General features: G+C 41.4%; 1 protein-coding gene and 1 long non-coding RNA gene across 3 annotated transcripts; one reads left to right on the forward strand and one right to left on the reverse strand.

Moving 5' to 3' along the window:
* Window positions 1-1,548: 1,548 nt before the first annotated feature.
* LOC129828840 (uncharacterized) lies at window positions 1,549-17,208 on the reverse strand. Of its 2 annotated transcripts, none has more exons than XR_008755307.1 (4): window positions 16,959-17,208; window positions 9,534-9,627; window positions 4,375-4,532; window positions 1,549-2,109 (listed from the first exon to the last, which is right to left on the reverse strand). It is a non-coding gene; the product is annotated as an uncharacterized LOC129828840 (long non-coding RNA). The 2 variants fall into 2 exon arrangements; XR_008755308.1 differs by having other exon boundaries at window positions 4,375-4,576.
* Window positions 17,209-17,311: 103 nt separating this feature from the next.
* acta1b (actin alpha 1, skeletal muscle b) lies at window positions 17,312-20,363 on the forward strand. Its single transcript, XM_055890080.1, has 7 exons — window positions 17,312-17,393; window positions 18,248-18,384; window positions 18,547-18,871; window positions 18,998-19,159; window positions 19,295-19,486; window positions 19,585-19,766; window positions 19,895-20,363. Exons 2-7 carry the CDS (start codon window positions 18,256-18,258, stop codon window positions 20,036-20,038), a joined length of 1,134 nt encoding a protein of 377 aa, XP_055746055.1. The 5' UTR covers window positions 17,312-17,393; window positions 18,248-18,255; the 3' UTR covers window positions 20,039-20,363.
* The last annotated feature ends 265 nt before the right edge of the window (window positions 20,364-20,628 follow it).

Raw genomic sequence — 20,628 nt, forward strand, 5'->3', positions numbered from 1 at the left:
GTAACCCTTCAAAAAGTCTGTCATAAAGCTTTTTAATTTCAATATGTACTAGGAAGCTAAGTACTTATTTATTGGCGTCAAATCACATATCTACCGTAGCTTTGATTGGACTGATCATGTCAACATCATAGTTTCAAAATCTTAGCTAGCAAGCTAGACAAGCAGTCATCTTCAAGAATCAAGTCAACAATCTACTGGCGAATCCTGTTCAATCCTTGTCATATGAAGAGAAATTATTGATAAAATGTATCGGTGCTCATCAGCCATTGGACATAAACATTGACAGCATGACTTCTGCCGCATTCAAAACAACTGGAAACTGGGAAATCTCAGACGTCAGTGAGTTCAAGACAACTGGGAACTCAGGGAAAAAATTAGCCCCGACTGGGAAAATACATTTTGACCAGTCATTCAAGTCGGAATTCTAAGTCTGGAACTCATGCCTCTTTCTAGAGCTCCGACCTGAAGATCACTGACGTCATGATTCAACCTTTTTTTTTCTCAGAATTCCCAGGTGTCTTTTTTGTATTTTACCCCCTTTTTTCTCCCAATTTCAATTACGACCTTGTCTCATCGCTGCAACTCCCCAACGGGCTTGGGAGAAGCAAAGGTTGAGTCATGCATCCTCCGAAACTTGACCCGTCAAACCGCACACTTTATCACTCGCCTGCTTAACCCAGAAGCCAGCTGCACCAAAGTGTCAGAAGAAACACCGTTCAGCTGACGACTGAAGTCAGCCTGCCGGCACCCGGCCTGCCACTAGGAGTCACTAGAGCGCGAGAAGCCAAGTAAAGTATTTATCCTACGGTTCTGATTTGTGTACAGGGAGATTACTGTAAGAATGGTCCATGTTCTGATTTCTGTACCTGTACATTTCAAAAGTGCTGAACAAATAGTTATATTGATTACATCCATCCTAGCTCACTCATTAATGTCTTAATCGAAATTACGGATTGCCTCTTATCAACTGACAAATATCTCAATTGTCAGTTGAATCCACATTTACATTTACATTTAAGTCATTTAGCAGACGCTCTTATCCAGAGCGACTTACAAATTGGTGCATTCACCTTATGACATCCACATTTGTTTAAACAAGTCAGCCATATCAGCTATGTTTTTTTTAAAGGCAGTAAATGAGGTTGAATTAACTGTTTTGCTGCTAGAAAAGGCTCCATTCATAGCCAGGTGTAAGGATTCACTCCATGGTGCTGAAAAGACAGCTCTGCTGTTGGGACAGATTTATGTAGTTTGTGGGCACCATTTGTCACCGTTAGAGTGCAATTAATGTATTGTTTAGTGTTGTGCTGTGTTGTGTAGTGGCTTTGCTAGCATGCATCAAAACATTTGGGGGGAGTTTGCCACACCAAAATCTTCATGCTAAAATCGCCACTGCTCAGGCCTTGAAAAAGAAATGGCCTAATTGAACTGATGGAAAGTAAGTGGATTTCGGTGAAGAAATGCCGTGGTTAAGGCTACGATGGTGCCAGTGCAGAGTGGAGCATACTCAGGTGTTCAAAAGCACATATCAGACCGAGAGCCTAAAGCTTTGTTCTTAGGTAGTTCTTTATGAGTTTTAGTTAAGAAAACCAACTCTCCGCAGAAGCGACAGTTACAGGGATGCTAAAAACAGCTTGGTTACCTTAGCAACATCAGGGAAACAGGGCAGAAGGGAGGAGTGCTTCAAATACAGCAGTTCTGTAACATCTTTATTTGAGCCTCTCATACTCCTTAATTCTCCTTAATTCTCCTTAATTCTCCAAAATGTTATGGAAAGAGATTAACTGTAGCCTATAGGATGTTTTGGGACAGGCACACCTGGCAGATGCAAACAGTTTGGCAGATGCAAACAGACCCTCCCCCACCCCGACTAGTAAAGGTCTTGGATCCCCACATAGAAGACAAGGAGTCAGGAAAATGGATAAGAGAGACTGTTACTCTTTTAAATTCATTAGATATGAATAATAATAGTATGATATTTATTGGCTGCTCCCCTCTTAGGATCTTCTTAAGTGCTGTGTGTGTGCCACCTTGTGATTGAGGCTGCTGTGCTTTGCTGCCTGAGTGGTGATCTTTATCAGGTCTGTGTCCTGCAACCAATCAAGAGACCTGGAGAGAGAGAGAGAGAGAGAGAGAGAGAGGGAGAGAGCAGAAGGTACTTGACAGCTTAGAAACAGATTATTCCCTCCACTTTTGATATTTAACCCTTACATACACCTTACACTTATCTTCCATCGTTATAAAAACAAATTATAGTTACTTTACTTTACTCTAAAGTTGTTAGATACAGAGCAAGATATACACAGAGAGATTCAGAGAGATACAGCGAGAGAGATACAGAGAGTGATAAAGAGGGAGAGATACAGAGCGAGATACAGACAGATACAGAGAGAGATAAAGAGAGAGATAGAGAGAGATACAGTGTGGCAGGTAGCCTAGCGGTTAAGTGTTGGACCAGTAACCGAAAGGTCCTTGGGTTGAATCCCTGAACTGACTAGGTGAAAAAATATACACTGCTCAAAAAAATAAAGGGAACACTTAAACAACACAATGTAACTCCAAGTCAATCACACTTCTGTGAAATCAAACTGTCCACTTAGGAAGCAACACTGATTGACAATACATTTCACATGCTGTTGTGCAAATGGAATAGACAAAAGGTGGAAATTATAGGCAATTAGCAAGACACCCCCCAAAACAGGAGGGATTCTGCAGGTGGTGACCACAGACCACTTCTCAGTTCCTATGCTTCCTGGCTGATGTTTTGGTCACTTTTGAATGCTGGCAGTGCTCTCACTCTAGTGGTAGCATGAGACGGAGTCTACAACCCACACAAGTGGCTCAGGTAGTGTAGTTCATCCAGGATGGCACATCAATGCGAACTGTGGCAAAAAGGTTTGCTGTGTCTGTCAGCGTAGTGTCCAGAGCATGCAGGCGCTACCAGGAGACAGGCCAGTACATCAGGAGACGTGGAGGAGGCCGTAGGAGGGCAACAACTCAGCAGCAGGACCGGTACCTCCGCCTTAGTGCAAGGAGGTGCACTGCCAGAGCCCTGCAAAATGACCTCCAGCAGGCCACAAATGTGCATGTGTCAGCATATGGTCTCACAAGGGGTCTGAGGATCTCATCTCGGTACCTAATGGCAGTCAGGCTACCTCTGGCGAGCACATGGAGGGCTGTGCGGCCCCACAAAGAAATGCCACCCCACACCATGACTGACCCATCGCCAAACCGGTCATGCTGGAGGATGTTGCAGGCAGCAGAACGTTCTCCACGACGTCTCCAGACTCTGTCACGTCTGTCACATGTGCTCATGTGCTCAGTGTGAACCTGCTTTCATCTGTGAAGAGCATAGGGCGCCAGTGGCGAATTTGCCAATCTTGGTGTTCTCTGGCAAATGCCAAACGTCCTGCACGGGGTTGGGCTGTAAGCACAACCCCCACCTGTAGACGTCGGGCCCTCATACCACCCTTATGGAGTCTGTTTCTGACCGTTTGAGCAGACACATGCACATTTGTGGCCTGCTGGAGGTCATTTTGCAGGGCGCTGGCAGTGCACCTCCTTGCACAAAGGCGGAGGTAGCGGTCCTGCTGCTGGGTTGTTGCCCTCCTACGGCCTCCTCCACGTCTCCTGATGTACTGGCCTGTCTCCTGGTAGCGCCTGCATGCTCTGGACACTACGCTGACAGACACAGCAAACCTTTTTGCCACAGTTCGCATTGATGTGCCATCCTGGATGAACTGCACTACCTGAGCCACTTGTGTGGGTTGTAGACTCCGTCTCATGCTACCACTCGAGTGAGAGCACTGCCAGCATTCAAAAGTGACCAAAACATCAGCCAGGAAGCATAGGAACTGAGAAGTGGTCTGTGGTCACCACCTGCAGAATCACTCCTGTTTTGGGGGGTGTCTTGCTAATTGCCTATAATTTCCACCTTTTGTCTATTCCATTTGCACAACAGCATGTGAAATTTATTGTCAATCAGTGTTGCTTCCTAAGTGGACAGTTTGATTTCACAGAAGTGTGATTGACTTGGAGTTACAGTGTGTTGTTTAAGTGTTCCCTTTATTTTTTTGAGCAGTGTATAACGGTGTGCCCTTGAGCAAGGCACTTAACCCTAATTGCTCCTGTAAGTGTCTGTTAAATTACTCAAATAGAGAGATAAGAGATAGATGCACTCCTGTCATCAAAGACTGTAGAAGGACCAGATAGTCCACATCCTTACACATTTATAATTATAATAGTTATTTTACTTTACTTCTAAAGTTTTGAGTTTTATTGGTCCTAAGTGATGAGAAGAGAGAAGTAGAGGAGGAGTGGAGGAGGGAGACAATCATTTAAATACAGGATAAGGTAGGATGAAGGAGTACTCACGCTGGTCAACGAGCAGAGGCAGCAGGTCTGTGAAATAGCTGAACTCTAGGAAGGCAGTGTGTGGGCCACCTTCACAGGCTGAAGGGTCATGGAGAGGTCCTGGACAAACTCGGCCGTCAGGCTCTCCTCCACCAGGGTCATGTTGGCAGTGACCTCATCTGGAAGGAACAAACATACTGACATCATCCTGCATCCAAACAATCTGCAGGGAGAGAGTGAGGGAAAGAGAAAGAGGCAGGGAGAAAATGGAGAAGGGGAGAGATCAGATCAATTGAAAAATATGTTCCTGAACAACAGGAATAACTTTTTATACCAGGCTGTATATTTACTGTTCAGCCCAGTTTCACTGGTGAATGGTTCTGGGTCATCATGACAATGTGGGTGAGTGCCTCCCCATCTGGCTGGAAGTCCTCCATCCCTCTAATTTGACTGAACTGAGTTATCCATCTATCTACACACACACGCAAATAAGAGCCGATAGGTTAAAGGTGACAACAACTCAGGAGATGAAATAAGGACTTGAACCCCTGCCCTCTAGTACCTTTGAAGTAGACAACACCCAGAGCAACCAAGGCAGCACTTCTTCACACGGGCTTTGTCCGGATACAATCCACCTTGCAGCCAGTCTGGTTGATTGCATTAATGGTTGTGCCTGTTTTCAATCTTCCGCAAGATAGTGCCAACTCTCCATGTTTTGTAAATGCTCAGTACAACGCTCATGTGCTTTCAAAATGGTCCCGTATTCTTCCACTAACGAAAACCATCACTGCTCAAATGAGTCTCTTTTTCCAAAAATGCGACAACAAAAACAAAAAACGGCATCAGATAAAGTTGAATACACAAGCTATGTCCGTGTAATTTTTTCTCAGTTTTTCATACATTTTTCATAGTTGTCACTAAATCTCAGAGGGACTGGATCCCCACTTTGAGGGAATACAATATCTCTGATCTGTTTTGACCCTTTTGGACAAGATGTTTGTCAGACGGGGCCTCTGACAAACACATTCTGTAGTAGGTCCACAAACTGGTCTTTTTGTGACTCTGGAACAGCAAGGGCTGGGGGTGAATCAGACACTGAATCTGAATTTGCATCTTCCTTTCCGAGCTCTCGATCTGGTTCGACATCAGCAAATGCTGTGCTGCTGCTAGTGATGGCCGGTAGTACTGATGATGATGAGCCACTGACAGCAGCAGAGGCAGTAATGCTACTGGTTGAAGTGCTAGCTAGGCTAATGCTAGTGGTTGTTGAAGTGCTAGCTAGGTCCAGTGGTAAAAATACTTGAAAGTAGTACTTAAGTAATTTTGGGGGGGATATCTGTACTTTGCTTTATTATTTATATTTATACTTTTACTTTTACTGCACTACATTTCTAAAGAAAATACATTTTCCCTGACACCCAAAAGTACTCATTACATTTTGAATGCTTAGCAGGACAGGAAAATGGTCCAATTCACACAGTTATCAAGAGAACATCCCTGGCTATCCCTACTGCCTCTGATCTGGCAGACTCACTTAACACAAATGCTTCATTTGTAAATGATATCTTAGTATTACTTTTACTCAAGTAGTATTTTACTGACTCACTTTTACTTGAGTCATTTTCTATTAAGGTATCTTTACTTTTACTCAAGTATGACAATTGGGTCCTTTTTCCACCACTAGCTAGGGCCTGTCTTTGGGCTTGTCGTCATCATGTCCTCTGCCTCAACCATGATGGCAATTATTATCAGCCAGACTTGTCTTTTTACTAAAGAAATATGTTCATTTAGGTCATTTTTCTGTTAAAATGCAATCTTATTTATTTGTATTTCTCTGCCGCACTCTTCTGAATGCGTCTCACCACAGAGATTTTGCTACAGCTTCGGAACAGATCAAAATTGAAGGTGTCCAACTCAAGGTGTCATAAATAAAATGCACCCCCCAACCCCAATGTTAAAAATATTTTCACATGACCCTCCCCTTGTATTATAAAATAAATTGAACACCCTCCCCCCTCATATAATTAACAAAAAATGATGTTTTTTTAGCACAAATAACAATAACTGTAGTGGCCCTGTGTTTATAAATGTTGATATTGACTTTGCTTTGTGGCACAGTTGATGCCACACAGGGCTACGGGCCAGAAGGTTGAGGGTTTGCTGACCACCACAGGTGAGCTCACTTTTCCTGCCTGTTTCATTACACTACGATCAATGATCAGTTTGGGGGATATCAGATTTTCTACATTTTGATCCCATATTTATAGTTGTATAAAATATATGCAACACATTTTCCACCAACAGGTTTCTGTGCCAATGCACCATACAACCAACTAACAAAGCATTCTGACTTCGGGGATGGTTTGCGTGCTCAACACCACAATAATAGACTATTTCAATCTAGACAAACTGAAAATACATCCCTCCCTACTAGGGCTGACCCATTTTGATCGACTGAGATTTCTTTAGTTGACCAGTCACAAATAAATATATATATATTCATAGTGCACAAGACGCCAGTATGACTCGCGCCTGTCTCAGTGGACTAATCCATTTCAGAGGCTGTGGGGAGGGCACAGTCCATCACTCTAGGACACGTGCTACTGAAATTGTATATGGGTATAATGTAAGAACAATGGTGTGCAACAATAATAAAAAATATATTATTTTATATGATATTTTATAGCGGTCGCTGTTTGAGGTTCTGGAACATAGCCTAATCTTCAGTGTCATTGAATTGGCGCCTTTTCCTAGCAAATGTTACTATGTGCATAATAGCAAAGTTAACCAGCATATTGCTGTTGAGAACAATTCGGCAGAGGCAGCAGCAGAGTGAGAAGAGAGAACAGCCCTTACATTAATTCTCCAAGAAGAAAATTGAGAGAGGAAACCCCAATTTGTTAGGTCTGTAATCAACAGCCTAACTGTTAAATGTGCCTGGCTTTATACATCATCCATATATATATATATAGAGAGAGAGAGAGAGAGAGAGAGTTGAAGTCGGAAGTTTACATACACCTTAGCTAAATATATTTAAACTCAGTTTTTCACAATTCCTGACATTTAATCCTAGTAAAAATTCCCTGTTTTAAGTCAGTTAGGATCACCACTTTATTTTAAGAATGTGAAATGTCAGAATAATAGTAGAGAAAATTATTTATTTCAGCTTTTATTTCTTTCATCACATTCCCAGTGGGTCAGAAGTTTACATACACTCAATTAGTATTTGGTAGCATTGCCTTTAACTTGGGTCAAACGTTTCAGGTAGCCTTCCACAAGCTTCCCACAATAAGTTGGTTGAATTTTGTCCCATTCCTCCTGACAGAGCTGGTGTAACTGAGTCAGGTTTGTAGGCATCCTTGCTCGCACGCGCTTTTTCAGTTCTGCCCACAAATTTTCTACAGGATTGAGGTCAGGGCTTTGTGATGGCCACTCCAATACCTTGACTTTGTTGTCCTTAAGCCATTTTGCCACAACTTTGGAAGTACGCTTGGGGTCATTTTCCATTTGGAAGACCCATTTGCGACCAAGCTTTAACTTCCTGACTAATGTCTTGAGATGTTGCTTCAATATATCCACATAATTCTCCTTCCTCATGATACCATCTATTTTGTGAAGTGCACCAGTCCCTCCTGCAGCAAAGAACCCCCACAACATGATGCTGCCACCCCTGTTCTTCACGGTTGGGATGGTGTTCTTCGGCTTGCAAGCCTCCCCCTTTTTCCCAAACATAACGATAGTCATTATGGCCAAACAGTTCTATTTCATCAGACCAGAGGACATTTCTCCAAAAAGTACGATCTTTGTCCCCATGTGCAGTTGCTAACCGTAGTCTGGCTTTTTTTATGGAGGTTTTGGAGCAGTGGCTTCTTCCTTGCTGAGCGGCCATTCAGGTTATGTCAATATAGGACCCGTTTTACTTTGGATATAGATACTTTTGTACCTGTTTCCTCCAGCATTTTCACAAGGTCCTTTGCTGTTGTTCTGGGATTGATTTGCACTTTTCGCACCAAAGTACGTTAATCTCTAGGAGACAGAACGTGTCTCCTTTCTGAGCGGTATGACGGCTGCGTGGTCCCATGGTGTTTATACTTGCGTACTATTGTTTGTACAGATGAATATGGTACCTTCAGGCATTTGGAAATTGCTCCCAAGGATGAACCAGACTTGTGGAGGTCTACAATTGTTTTTCTGAGGTCTTGGCTGATCATGAAGCTGGATGAGAGAATGCCAAGATTGTGCAAAGCTATCATCAAGACAAAGAAGAATCTCAAATATAAAATATATTTTGATTTGTTTAACACTTTTTTGGTTACTACATGATTCCATATGTGTTATTTCATAGTGTTGATGTCTTCACTATTATTCTACAATGTAGAAAATAGTAAAAAGAAAGAAAAATCCTTGGATGAGTAGGTGTTCTAAAAGATTTGACCGGTAGTGTAGCTGATATTGCTGACTTGCTTAAACAAATGTGGTTTCTACTGACAACTGAGATGTACAAGCTATGGCATAAGGGGATGACAAGTGGATAAGAGGCTATCCGTAATTTCGATTAAGACATTACTGAGCGAGCGACGACGGACGTAGTCAATATAACTATTTGTTCAGCACTTTTAAAATGTACAGCGACAGAATTCAGAACATGGGCCGTTCTTACAGTGTACTCCCTGTACAACAAGTCAGAACCATAGGATAAATAAAGGGGGCATATAGACAATGAAAGCTCTTCCAATATTCGATGATTACATTTCTCTAAAACAGGTTATAGGCTACATGTGCACCCCCAAGTTAGAACAGTAGGCAAAATGAAGAGGTGAACATATACCAAATTGTTAGGGTGAGGCACATTGAACGCCGTTTGGGTCTTCGCGTGTCAAAAAACATATACGTCATATAACACTATTTGACACGCTAAATAAGCTTTTAATTTGACACGTCAAATAACACAATTCTATTATAGAATGTTGTGTGTGCTGAATTTGCACGTGCAAGCCAAGCGCCCCCACTACTATCAGTGGCACTGTCAAAGCTGTACAAAAACAGTTTGCTGACAAGGACACACCAGGCCATGAACGATGTGTTTACAATACCGTATTACTTTCTTAGCTACAGTATACATATCTCCCTTGCATATTACATCATTTATGTAGCAACATACAAGAAATGTTTGGACTCACCTTGTGAAGGTGGCTCGGCAGGCCTTTGTGGGCAAATTTTGGCATCAAACTTTGGCATCAAAGTCTGGCATTCTCTGGATTTATGGTGGGAACTCTGGGGAAAAAAACACAGCCACTCCATTGAATAGCAGGCTAACATTAGTGGTTGCTTTGCAACGCTTGCAGTTAGCCACTGATTCCTTCCAAACGACTCATTGTTGAATTTGTTGTGTAATCTTTATGTCTAGGACCGATACATTTTCGCTATAATTTCTCTTCATGATTTCTCTTCATATGACAAGGATTAAAAAGGATTTGCCAGTAGATTGTCGACTTTATTCATGATGATGACTGCTAGCTAAGACTTTGAAAGTAAGATGTTGACATGATCAGTCCAATCAAAGCTACTGTACATATAATGTGATTTGACATAATTTTATCTGTGGCCAATGACCTTGAGCCTTCTTGGAAGGGCACTTGTAATATAACTCTATGGCAGCACCCAAAGGGCTGAAATTTTGGATGTCTACCCTTACTAAGGACTTAAACTTGGTGATGACGTACTGTCCCCATGAGTGACAGAACACTGAGCCAATCAAGGCGCAGTGATCCTATTTTCTGCTCGTTCGCCCCACCGCCACAGAAAGCACTGAGCTAGGCTGAAACACCTGCATTTCGGAGCTGCTTTACTCAAGAAAACAAAAAAGAGACCATGTGTGTATGCAGCTTTATTAACTGAATTATATATTATTTTTTTTACATTGTTTGCAAACTGATATGTGACACGTATTAATGCCAAAATAACATGCAAAATAGGCAAGCCCCCCAAAAAAATACATATGTTATTATTATTTTTTGTTAAAACGTGGGGCTCAAAACATGAATGAGGGGCCGCCACTGGCTTTACACCTCTCGCAACTGCAACATGTTGGATAATGCAATTTCACAATTTCGGCTGTTTTGAATCTTTGCTATGCTGTAATAAAGGCTCTCTGGTATTACTTACTTTACTTATTGTTATTTACACTGTTCCAAACAGTCAGAAATATAATAATACTGCAATCTAAAAGCACCTGTTTATCACACCTAATAAGCTGCCCACTCAGCTCTTGCTCCTATACACAAGTTTTTTTCTTGATCTCCTTCTTATTGTTATTATTACAATTATGATTATGATCAACAATATAATACTAAGTCATGTCATTATCATTCATAGGCTTAGCATAGTAGCCTTGTTTTACCACCATCGAGCTGAAGGCCTAAGAGTGCATCCTATTTAGCTGCCTTAATACCGTAATTTAGGCCAATATTTCAATATAGCCTATAGGCTACAGTGTCAATAAATCAATCATTAATTTGTGCATGTCATCACACAGCATACAAGTCATTCATGTTTTGAAATGCCATTAAGCTTTTTTTGTTTTAAAATGAAATAAGAAAGGGAGCCTCGAATAATTAGCCTAAACAATACATCTACTACAACATGTCAGCAATTGCATTCACAAATCCATGACTGTTTTTAGTCTTTGCGGTAATAAAGGCTTTCAATTTTTTTTGTTAGAATAGACTCTCTGGTACAGTTATAATTTATTAAATGTTGTTTACACAGTTCCAAAAGGTCAGAAAAAAATTGATATTGTAATCTTCCACACCTAAGTCAAATGTCTTCCACACATTGGACTTCCCCTTTGCCCCCTGAGCAACCAGTAAACATTCCCCATTCGGAGTTAATTTGTCACATCCTCTGCATCCATTATACTTTAAAATGTGTTATGGTGTTCGGAGTTTGCTATAACCAACTTATTGATGTGATTATGATATGCTATAGGTCAGGCCTTATTGGTCACGTGCATACGATGCATAAAGTGCATTCGGAAAGTATTCAGACCCCTTGACTTTTTCCACATTTTGTTATGTTACAGCCTTATTCAAAAATGTATTTAAAAAAATGTTTTCCCTCATCAATTTTCCCCTAATGACAAAGCAAAAACTGGTTTTTAGACATTTTTGCATATTACATACATTTACATACCTATTCAGACCCTTTACTCAGTACTTTGTCGAAGCACCTTTGGCAGCAATTACAGCCTTGAGTCTTCTTCGGTATGACTATACAAGCTTGGCACACCTGTATTTGTGGAGTTTCTCACATTCTTCTCTGCAGATTCTCTCAAGCTCTGTCAGGTTGGATGGGGAGTGCCGCTGCACAGCCATTTTCAGGTCTCTCCAGAGATGTTCGATCGGGTTCAAGTCCGGGCAACTCAAGGACATTCAGAGACTTGTCCCGAAGCCACTCCTGCGTTGTCTTGGCTGTGTGCTTAGGGTCGTTGTCCGTTAGAAGGTAAACCTTCACCCCAGTCTGAGGTCCTGAGCGCTCTGGAGTAGGTTTTCATCAAGGACCTCTTTGTACTTTGCTCCGTTCATCTTTCCCTCGAGCCTGACTAGTTTCCCAGTCCCTGCCACTGAAAAACATCCCCACAGCATGATGCAGCAACTACCAACCTTCCCCTTAAGGATGGTGCCAGGTTTCCTCCAGACGTGACGCTTGGCATTCAGGCCAAAGAGTTCAATCTTATTTTAATCAGAACAGAGAATGTTGTTTCTCGTGGTCTGAGAGTCCTTTATGTGCCCTTTGGCAAACTCCAAGAGCTGTCATGTGCCTTTTACTGAGGAGTGGCTTCCATCTAGCCACTCTACCATAAAGGCCTGATTGGTGGAGTGCTGCAGAGATGGTTGTTCTTCTGGAAGGTTCTCCCATCTCCACAGAGGGACTCTGGAGCTCTGTCAGAGTGACCATCAGGTTCTTGGTCACTTCCCTGACCAAGGCTCTTCTCCCTTGATTGCTCAGTGTGGACGGGCGGCCAGCTCTAGGAGTCTTGGTAGTTCCAAACTTCTTCCATTTAAGAATGATGGAGGCCACTGTGTTCTTGGTGACCTTCAATGCTGCAGGTATTTTTTGGTATCCTTCCACAGATCTGTGCCTCGACACCAGTCTCGGAGTGCTGGACAATTACTTGGACCTCATGGCTTTGTTTTTGCTCTGACTTGCACTGTCAACTGTGGGACCTTATATAAACAATAGCCAATCAATTGAATTTACCACAGGTGGACTCCAATCAAGTTTTAGAAACATCTCAAGGATGATCAATGTAAACAGAATGCACCTGAGCTCAAATTCGAGTCTCATAGCAAAGGGTCTGAATATTCATGTAAATATTTTATTTATTTTTATGTGCTAAAATTTCTAAAACCTGTTTTCACTTTGTCATTATGGGGTATTGTGTGTAGATTGAGGCATATTTGTATTGTTTTATCAATTTTAGAATAAGGCTGTAACATAACAAAATGTGGAAAAAGGGAAGGAGTCTGAGTACTTTCCGAATGCACTGTAAATATGAACCAGTCCGTGGGTGATTAATGACACTTGTTTCTACTATTATGAGAAAAACATGGATTATATGAATATTGATATGAAATGTATGTATATGTAGAGAAATACATTTTTGATCTATTATTAATTATTATTCGGTTGTAAGGATTAATTTACTTTTCTTTAGGTATTGTTTGTCAACAATATGACCTCATTAACCTGGGCGCAGGCTCATGTCATGCAGGTTCAGGTAGGCTATACAGGACAGTTGTATTTTTTGTTAATAAACAACATTTATCCATTAGCTAAAGCAAAGCCATAGGCTACATTCCCTGGCACCACAGAAAGTCTATCATCGAGTTGATAGGCAGCTGTATAGACATACCACAATTTCAGCACCATGGACACAAATCAGTAGTCTAAACTTGGTGAGTGGCTGTCTGGCTGACAGATTTTGTTTTATTTTAGGGAAGGTGGTGGGAGAGGAGAGCGAACTCTGACCTTGTGGGGGTCCAGAGAAACTGCATTACGCCAGTCATGGCGTGTAGCCTATCTGTCATGAAAACAGAGGAGTCAAATGCATGTGACTAGAAGAGGCCTCTGAACCTCATTAAAGCTGTAATCCTTAATTGAAACAATAACAAAGTGGGCAAACCGCCTCTGTTTTGGTAAAACGCTGAGGGATGGGCTTGGAGAAATGTAATCACTCAAATTTATAAAAAGAGCTATGGATGCAAGGACTGACCATCCATGAAATCAAAAGTATAGTTTTAACCATGTTTTGAGGCTGTTTGTTTACAGTTACATTGTTTACAACCATTGGAGTTAAACAAGCTTATATTTTGGGTTCTGATGGGGTACGACAGTTGAACTAAGCTCATGAGGCGATCTGATTGAATCCCGGCCTTAGTCTATTCTTGTCCTGTTACACTCTTAGAAAAAAAGGTTCTAAAAGGTTTCTATTACTTGCGTCATATATGCCACCCCTAAAGGTTCTAGGCTATTCAAGAAAGCGGTTAATTTGGGTTCTATATAGATATAACCTTTAAGCGTGCCATCATATATGAAACAAAGTATAGAAAAAACATATATATAGAACCAAAAAGGGTTCTAAGAGTGTAGGGTTCTCCAGCTCAGGCTGAAGTGGTCTTCTGAACGACTAAGCTGCTTATTTTCCCTTGGTGACAGGGGGAGGAGTAGTAGCAGTTGCCCCTCTTGCTTCCTCCCCTCCTACCAAACTGACACGTACCCCACAGACATCACCTGCTGGGACAGACAGTGGAGTGGCAGCAGCTGGGCAACAGACCCTGTCAAACCAAACAAGCCTCAAATGTAGACCTACTAAAATAAATGCTTTATGTACTGTATTTTGTACAATACATAAGATCAAGTTCATGGAAGAACTGTGATTTACACCGAATTTCAATGGAAAAAAATTGCTTTGCAGCTTTTCATTTTTTTTTTAACACAGCATTAGAAGGTTGTATATGAGGTTCTTGGATAGCTTATTATGTCATATGTTCAGGATACACAGCTGAACGTTTGAGACATGGTCCTCATGCCAACACTGAGTTAACCCTGGGCTCCGGTTGTCTCTGTCAACAAATGATTTGACTTGGGTGTTGCTGTGAGCATATGACCTGGCCACTATGTGTTGAAATGTCTAAAGTATATGAGAAGTAAAAAGTCACATTCTCTATGTATTTGACCAACTGGAACTTGTATGTTTTTTAAACAACCCTAATTTTAAATATTGCCTGTGACAATACCAACAATAAATAGCCTATAAGGCTAGCTGTTATCAGCTGTTTCAGAGAATCTCTCGGATGCTGGCCATATGATGATAGAAAAGAGATCAGTCTATGGATGCACAATGATGTAGGCTAATAATAATAATGCAATCTTTATTGGGTCTCGCCACAAAATAAAAATGTCAAAATGTTTAACTTTGCATGCAATTAGCACCATGCAAATAGTTGTATTAAACGTAGCCTATGCTATGCCTGAATCAATGCGGCATCTGTTATTGTTTGGATAACCTACGGCTACCCCACAGTAGGTATGCACGGGGTTCTAGAGCTCTAAACTGAGTAAAACCCTAAGACCCCAAGCAGCAACGATTACAGAGCACAATGGCAAAAAATTACAGACCAATCCATTGACCTGTTGGGGATGGGGGCGCTGTTTAGACTATTTATGCTAATGTGGCTAATTTTTTAAACGGCTTCCCACAAAATCCTTGATCGTACAATATGCATATTATTATTATTATTGGATAGAAAACAGTCTATAGTTTCTATAGGAGTTGAAATTTTGTCTCTAAGTGGAACAGAGCCCATTCTACAGCAATTTCCCTGACATGGAGTCAGATTTGAGAAACGTTGGCCACTTTTCTGAAGTCATTTAAACGGGCACTGTCGTTGCTATGACTATACGGACACTTCTTACGTCTTCCCCTGGATGCCTTTACGTGATGACGATTCCAACGGGCTCGATTGCTCGTTCACAGGCACTACAAATGAAAAAAACCTTTAGCTAGCAAGTCTTTTCTTGCTGCGTAACGCGCGTGGAAGACACCGACCCTCTCCTGTTCCAAGCATTAGTTTAGCCTGTTATATTTCTCCGGTCATCTTTTCACTCGTTATAGGAGTTACAAACATCACAAAGTAGTTAATTTAAAGCGTTTTATAGCAATTTATATCCGTTTAGTGCGATTTTGGGACATTTATTTTTGCAACGATGTGAAAAGTTGGGAACGCTTTTCAGTTCATCCCGAACGTAGTTGACATTTCCACATGGCAAGAGGACAGCTTTCCACCAAAAGACGATTTCTCCCAAGAAAGGATCCTTTGCCCAAGATACTGATGGAAGAACAGCTCAAGGTAGGACATTTTTATTATGATAAATCGTGTTTCTGTCGAAACATTTTAGTGGCTTAGGACGCCATGTTTTTTGACGTAGCTTCGCTTGGCGCAAACTGTATTGAAAAGTAAGGATAAATTAAAAAATGTAATAACGCAATTGTATTAAGAATTAAATTGTCTATCAATCCCTGTCCACCCTATATTTTTTAGTCACGTTTATGAGTATTTATGTATAAGAGTAGATCACTGTCTAAGTGGCGCAAGGACAAATTCTGACCAGCTGAGTTACATTTCACATTGTCTAACCATGATTTTGGTGGCTAAATATAAACATTTTCGATCAAACTGTATATGCATGTTGTAATGTGATGTTACAGGAGTGTCATCGGAAGAATTCTGAGAAGGTTAGTGAAAAAATTAATATCTTTTGGCGATGTTGACTTTTATCGCTCACTTTGGCTAGAATCAATGCTGGGCTGCTAATTGCTATGTGCTAAGCTAATATAACGATTTATTGTGTTTTCGCTGTAAGACACTTAGAAAATCTGAAATATTGTCTGTATTCACAGGATCTGTGTCTTTCGATTCGTGTATGCTGTGTATTTTTACGAAATGTTTGATGATTAGTAGTTAGGTAAACACGTTGCTCATTGTAATTATTCTAGTCCATTTGTGATGGTGGGTGCAATTGTAAACTATGCCATATACCTGAAATATGCACTTTTTTCTAACAAAACCTATCCCATACCATAAATATGTTATCAGACTGTCATCTAATGAGTTTTTTTGTTGGTTAGGGGCTATAAATATCTTAGTTTAGCCGAATTGGTGATGGCTACTGGTGTTGGTGGACAAATAAAAGATGGTGGAATATGCTAATGTGTTTTTAGGTAATAGATGTACATCTTTACATATTGTGTCTTCCCTGTAAAACATTTTAAAAATCGGAAATGTTGACTGGATTCATAAGATCTGTGTCTTTCATTAGCTGTATTGGACTTTAATGTGTGAAAGTTAAATATTTAAAAAAAATATTTTTTTTGAATTTCGCGGCACTGGTTTTTCAGTGGGGGGGGGGGGGGTGTGCCGCTAGCGCCACGCTGATCCTAGACAGGTTAACACGGCTGTGCAATTGCAAATCCAAGCTCAAAGGAACATTACTATGTTTGTAATCAACCTGCAGTAGTATGACAGAACAATAATTTAAACTACCTTCTTTCCTTCGTGTTGTCGTTCCTATATGGCTATACAGTTGCGCTCCTCGATAAGGGCTTCCCAACTGGGATCCCGTATGCAGTTGTAGTTTGCTGTGCCACGAGGGTGTCTTACAAATCACAGGCTCTCCATATACGGCCCTGGAACCGTGGCTTCGAATCAGGACCACAGTCCCATACATGGAGAGCCCTGCTCACTTTTAAACCGGGGAGCCCTTTAGCCTGCCTGCGAAGTTTCCCCGTCACACCGAAGAACCTAATATGGATGACGGCTGGGAAAATGTCCAATGGAAAACGTAGACATTCTCAATGGTGGGTAAGGGAAATAGGCCGAACGCGGTGAGTATATAAGGTTTGAAGTGCCACTATAGCTCGATCCAGCAGCAGTTGCTTTTCGCCTTCTGAGCTTAATCTGAGACAGACACCACCAAAGGTAAGAAAAATGGAATCAACCCAAACCTCAAAGACTGGATCTACTATTCATGGACTGATATCAAAGGATGTACCCTTATTTTTATTTGACATCTGTGGAGCCAATTAATATTATAAAATACACAGATAGTGATGTTACAGTCTCTTCACCTGAAGGAATTGCGCATGCCAATTACGCATGGATTTATTGTATAGGCTACAGAAATTTAACAAATTGTGGAAGAGTAGAAGAGAGATAAAATACACATTTTCCTTTCTGTCAGATTACTTGATAAACCCTTGGCCTTGTTTGTAGACTTAATTGAAACAAACAACTGGCCAAATTGCCTGGGCTTGGCTACCTAACGATTTAACAGCCCATTGACATTGTGTTATTGAAAGAAATTAGAGTGGTTTCATGGAGTTCAGAAACAATGCATTATAATTGGATAGATAATTTCACTCATACAACAAATGAGTGTGTAACATGCATGAGATAACATTTCCAGTAGGGTATTCAACAGGTGACAATATCAATGCGTAAATCTAACCAAATGTAGACTCAACTCAAATGACTTGTGCCTAAACTCAATTCAATATAATATCGACATAGTAGCCTATTAACTTGCAACAACTTTTTGAGTAAATGCAATGATTTTCTCACTCAACCAGGCTTGTGTGTTAAATTGTCATCCGTGGTTTGCACAATATTTAATGTCAATCGCTCCATAGTGTATGTCTGTGTCTCACCCTACTTGTCTTTTTAACGTTTAGGTGTGCATCGTGCGTTATGTTGTTCTGATGTTTCACAGCTCCAGCATGTGTGCGTGCACCCTGCAGAAATATGACAGTTATTTGTGTATGTGTATTATTAAGAACTCAAGATGTGTGACGACGACGAGACTACAGCTCTTGTGTGCGACAACGGCTCCGGCCTTGTGAAGGCTGGGTTCGCCGGTGATGACGCCCCCAGGGCTGTCTTCCCTTCCATCGTTGGTCGCCCTCGTCACCAGGTATGATCTGCACTCCGAAGACGTCTGCAACAGGCCCATATTACGCAATTTGCCCCGTAAATCCTTTATTATCCATTATCTATCTATGCGTTCCCACGTCATGTTTTGACTGGGATTAGGCTATGCCACCATATAGGCCAATGAGTCTCGTCTTTCCTCCAGGGTGTCATGGTCGGTATGGGTCAGAAGGACTCCTACGTAGGAGATGAAGCTCAGAGCAAGAGAGGTATCCTTACTCTTAAGTACCCCATCGAGCACGGTATCATCACTAACTGGGACGATATGGAGAAGATCTGGCACCACACCTTCTACAACGAGCTGCGTGTGGCCCCCGAGGAGCATCCCACTCTGCTCACTGAGGCCCCCCTGAACCCCAAGGCTAACCGTGAAAAGATGACCCAGATCATGTTTGAGACATTCAACGTCCCAGCCATGTATGTTGCGATCCAGGCTGTGCTGTCTCTGTACGCCTCCGGTCGTACCACTGGTAAGGAATGCAGCGTTTACTCATAAACAATTAAACTAAAACAACGTGTCGGCTACGTGTGGCCTACCATGTGTCTATACTATGAGTTATGTCAACTGAATATTTACGTTTTTGTTTGTGTTAAAGGTATTGTGCTGGACTCCGGTGATGGTGTGACCCACAATGTACCCATCTATGAGGGTTATGCTCTTCCCCACGCCATCATGCGTCTGGATTTGGCTGGTCGCGATCTGACTGACTACCTCATGAAAATCCTCACCGAGCGTGGCTACTCTTTCGTCACAACCGGTGAGATTTCATTTGCCTTGTTTTACTCATCATGAAAATACCATGCATAATCTGTAAAATGCGCTAAAACGCACAAGACGTGCGTAATTGCAATGATTTGTTCCATGTTCTGAGCAAAATATTTATTCATTACAGCCGAGCGTGAGATCGTGCGTGACATCAAGGAGAAGCTGTGCTATGTGGCTCTGGACTTCGAGAACGAGATGGCCACCGCCGCCTCCTCCTCCTCCCTTGAGAAGAGCTATGAGCTTCCCGATGGTCAGGTCATCACCATCGGTAACGAGCGTTTCCGTTGCCCAGAGACCCTCTTCCAGCCTTCATTCATTGGTATGTAATAATAATATAACGAGTCATGATAATTTATATGCCTATTATATTGGCCAAAATAGAGACATGCTGTTTCTAATACGTTATAATCCGAACAGGTATGGAGTCTGCCGGTATTCACGAGACCGCCTACAACAGCATCATGAAGTGCGACATTGACATCCGTAAGGACCTGTATGCCAACAATGTCCTGTCAGGTGGTACCACCATGTACCCTGGTATTGCTGACCGTATGCAAAAGGAAATCACCGCCCTGGCTCCCAGCACCATGAAGATCAAGGTAATTATATGACAACCCAATAACACTATTCGTATTTATACCTTCCAATAAACATTTATTTGTCAACAATAACATCTTAATAATAATATGTAATGGTTTTTACTCATACTCAACTTCTTTCTCTATAGATCATTGCCCCACCTGAGCGTAAATACTCCGTCTGGATCGGTGGCTCCATCCTGGCTTCCCTGTCCACTTTCCAGGCTATGTGGATCACCAAGCAGGAATACGACGAGGCAGGCCCCAGCATTGTCCACCGCAAGTGCTTCTAAATGTATCATCTCCTGCGTCTGTTTGCTCTGGATCCACAAGAGGAACAACACAATGTTGTCACTGGACTGTTTTTGTAACCATTTTTTTGTAACCATGCGTTATCTGGAAAGAAAATCTGCAAATGTGAACCAGCATAAACAAGAACGAGACATGACATGTTATTATTCAACATGTGAATGTAAATGTACATAAATACTAAGTTATTAAAGTCCATTATTTGGTATTTTCATATATGTCTGTTTTATAATCATAATGCCGCAATATGTAGGCCTATGTTGTAAAGCACATAACATGATCATCACACAATAAACCAATAGGCCTTCAGTCCAATAGTCGTGGTCATTAGAATGCATGGTATGTTGAGGATTTCCATGCTGAATATGGTATGGTACTGTAGGATAATGTTAGAGATAATACGCTATAGTAAATGCAAAGGAATTATCAAAGCATTCAAACATTGTCATCAAATGACACAAATGCAGGATTATAATAGGCTACTGCTATAGTGCATCCTGATTTGCGTCGAGTCTACTACAAGAGATTTGACTCTTGATTTGGCATGGCGAGAGTGAAAGGTGACTGTCGAGCA

Source organism: Salvelinus fontinalis, chromosome 30 (assembly GCF_029448725.1).
Source record: "Salvelinus fontinalis isolate EN_2023a chromosome 30, ASM2944872v1, whole genome shotgun sequence".
In the NCBI taxonomy this organism is placed as follows: domain Eukaryota; kingdom Metazoa; phylum Chordata; class Actinopteri; order Salmoniformes; family Salmonidae; genus Salvelinus; species Salvelinus fontinalis.

What these genes read in the sequence shown, in the direction of transcription:
- acta1b (XM_055890080.1), top strand. Translation starts at nt 18,256, where the DNA reads ATGTGTGACGACGACGAGACTACAGCTCTTGTGTGCGACAACGGCTCC. An exon ending in TTGGTCGCCCTCGTCACCAG is followed by an intron (nt 18,385 to 18,546) that starts GTATGATCTGCA and finishes TCTTTCCTCCAG; the next exon opens with GGTGTCATGGTCGGTATGGG. An exon ending in CCAGCACCATGAAGATCAAG is followed by an intron (nt 19,767 to 19,894) that starts GTAATTATATGA and finishes CTTTCTCTATAG; the next exon opens with ATCATTGCCCCACCTGAGCG.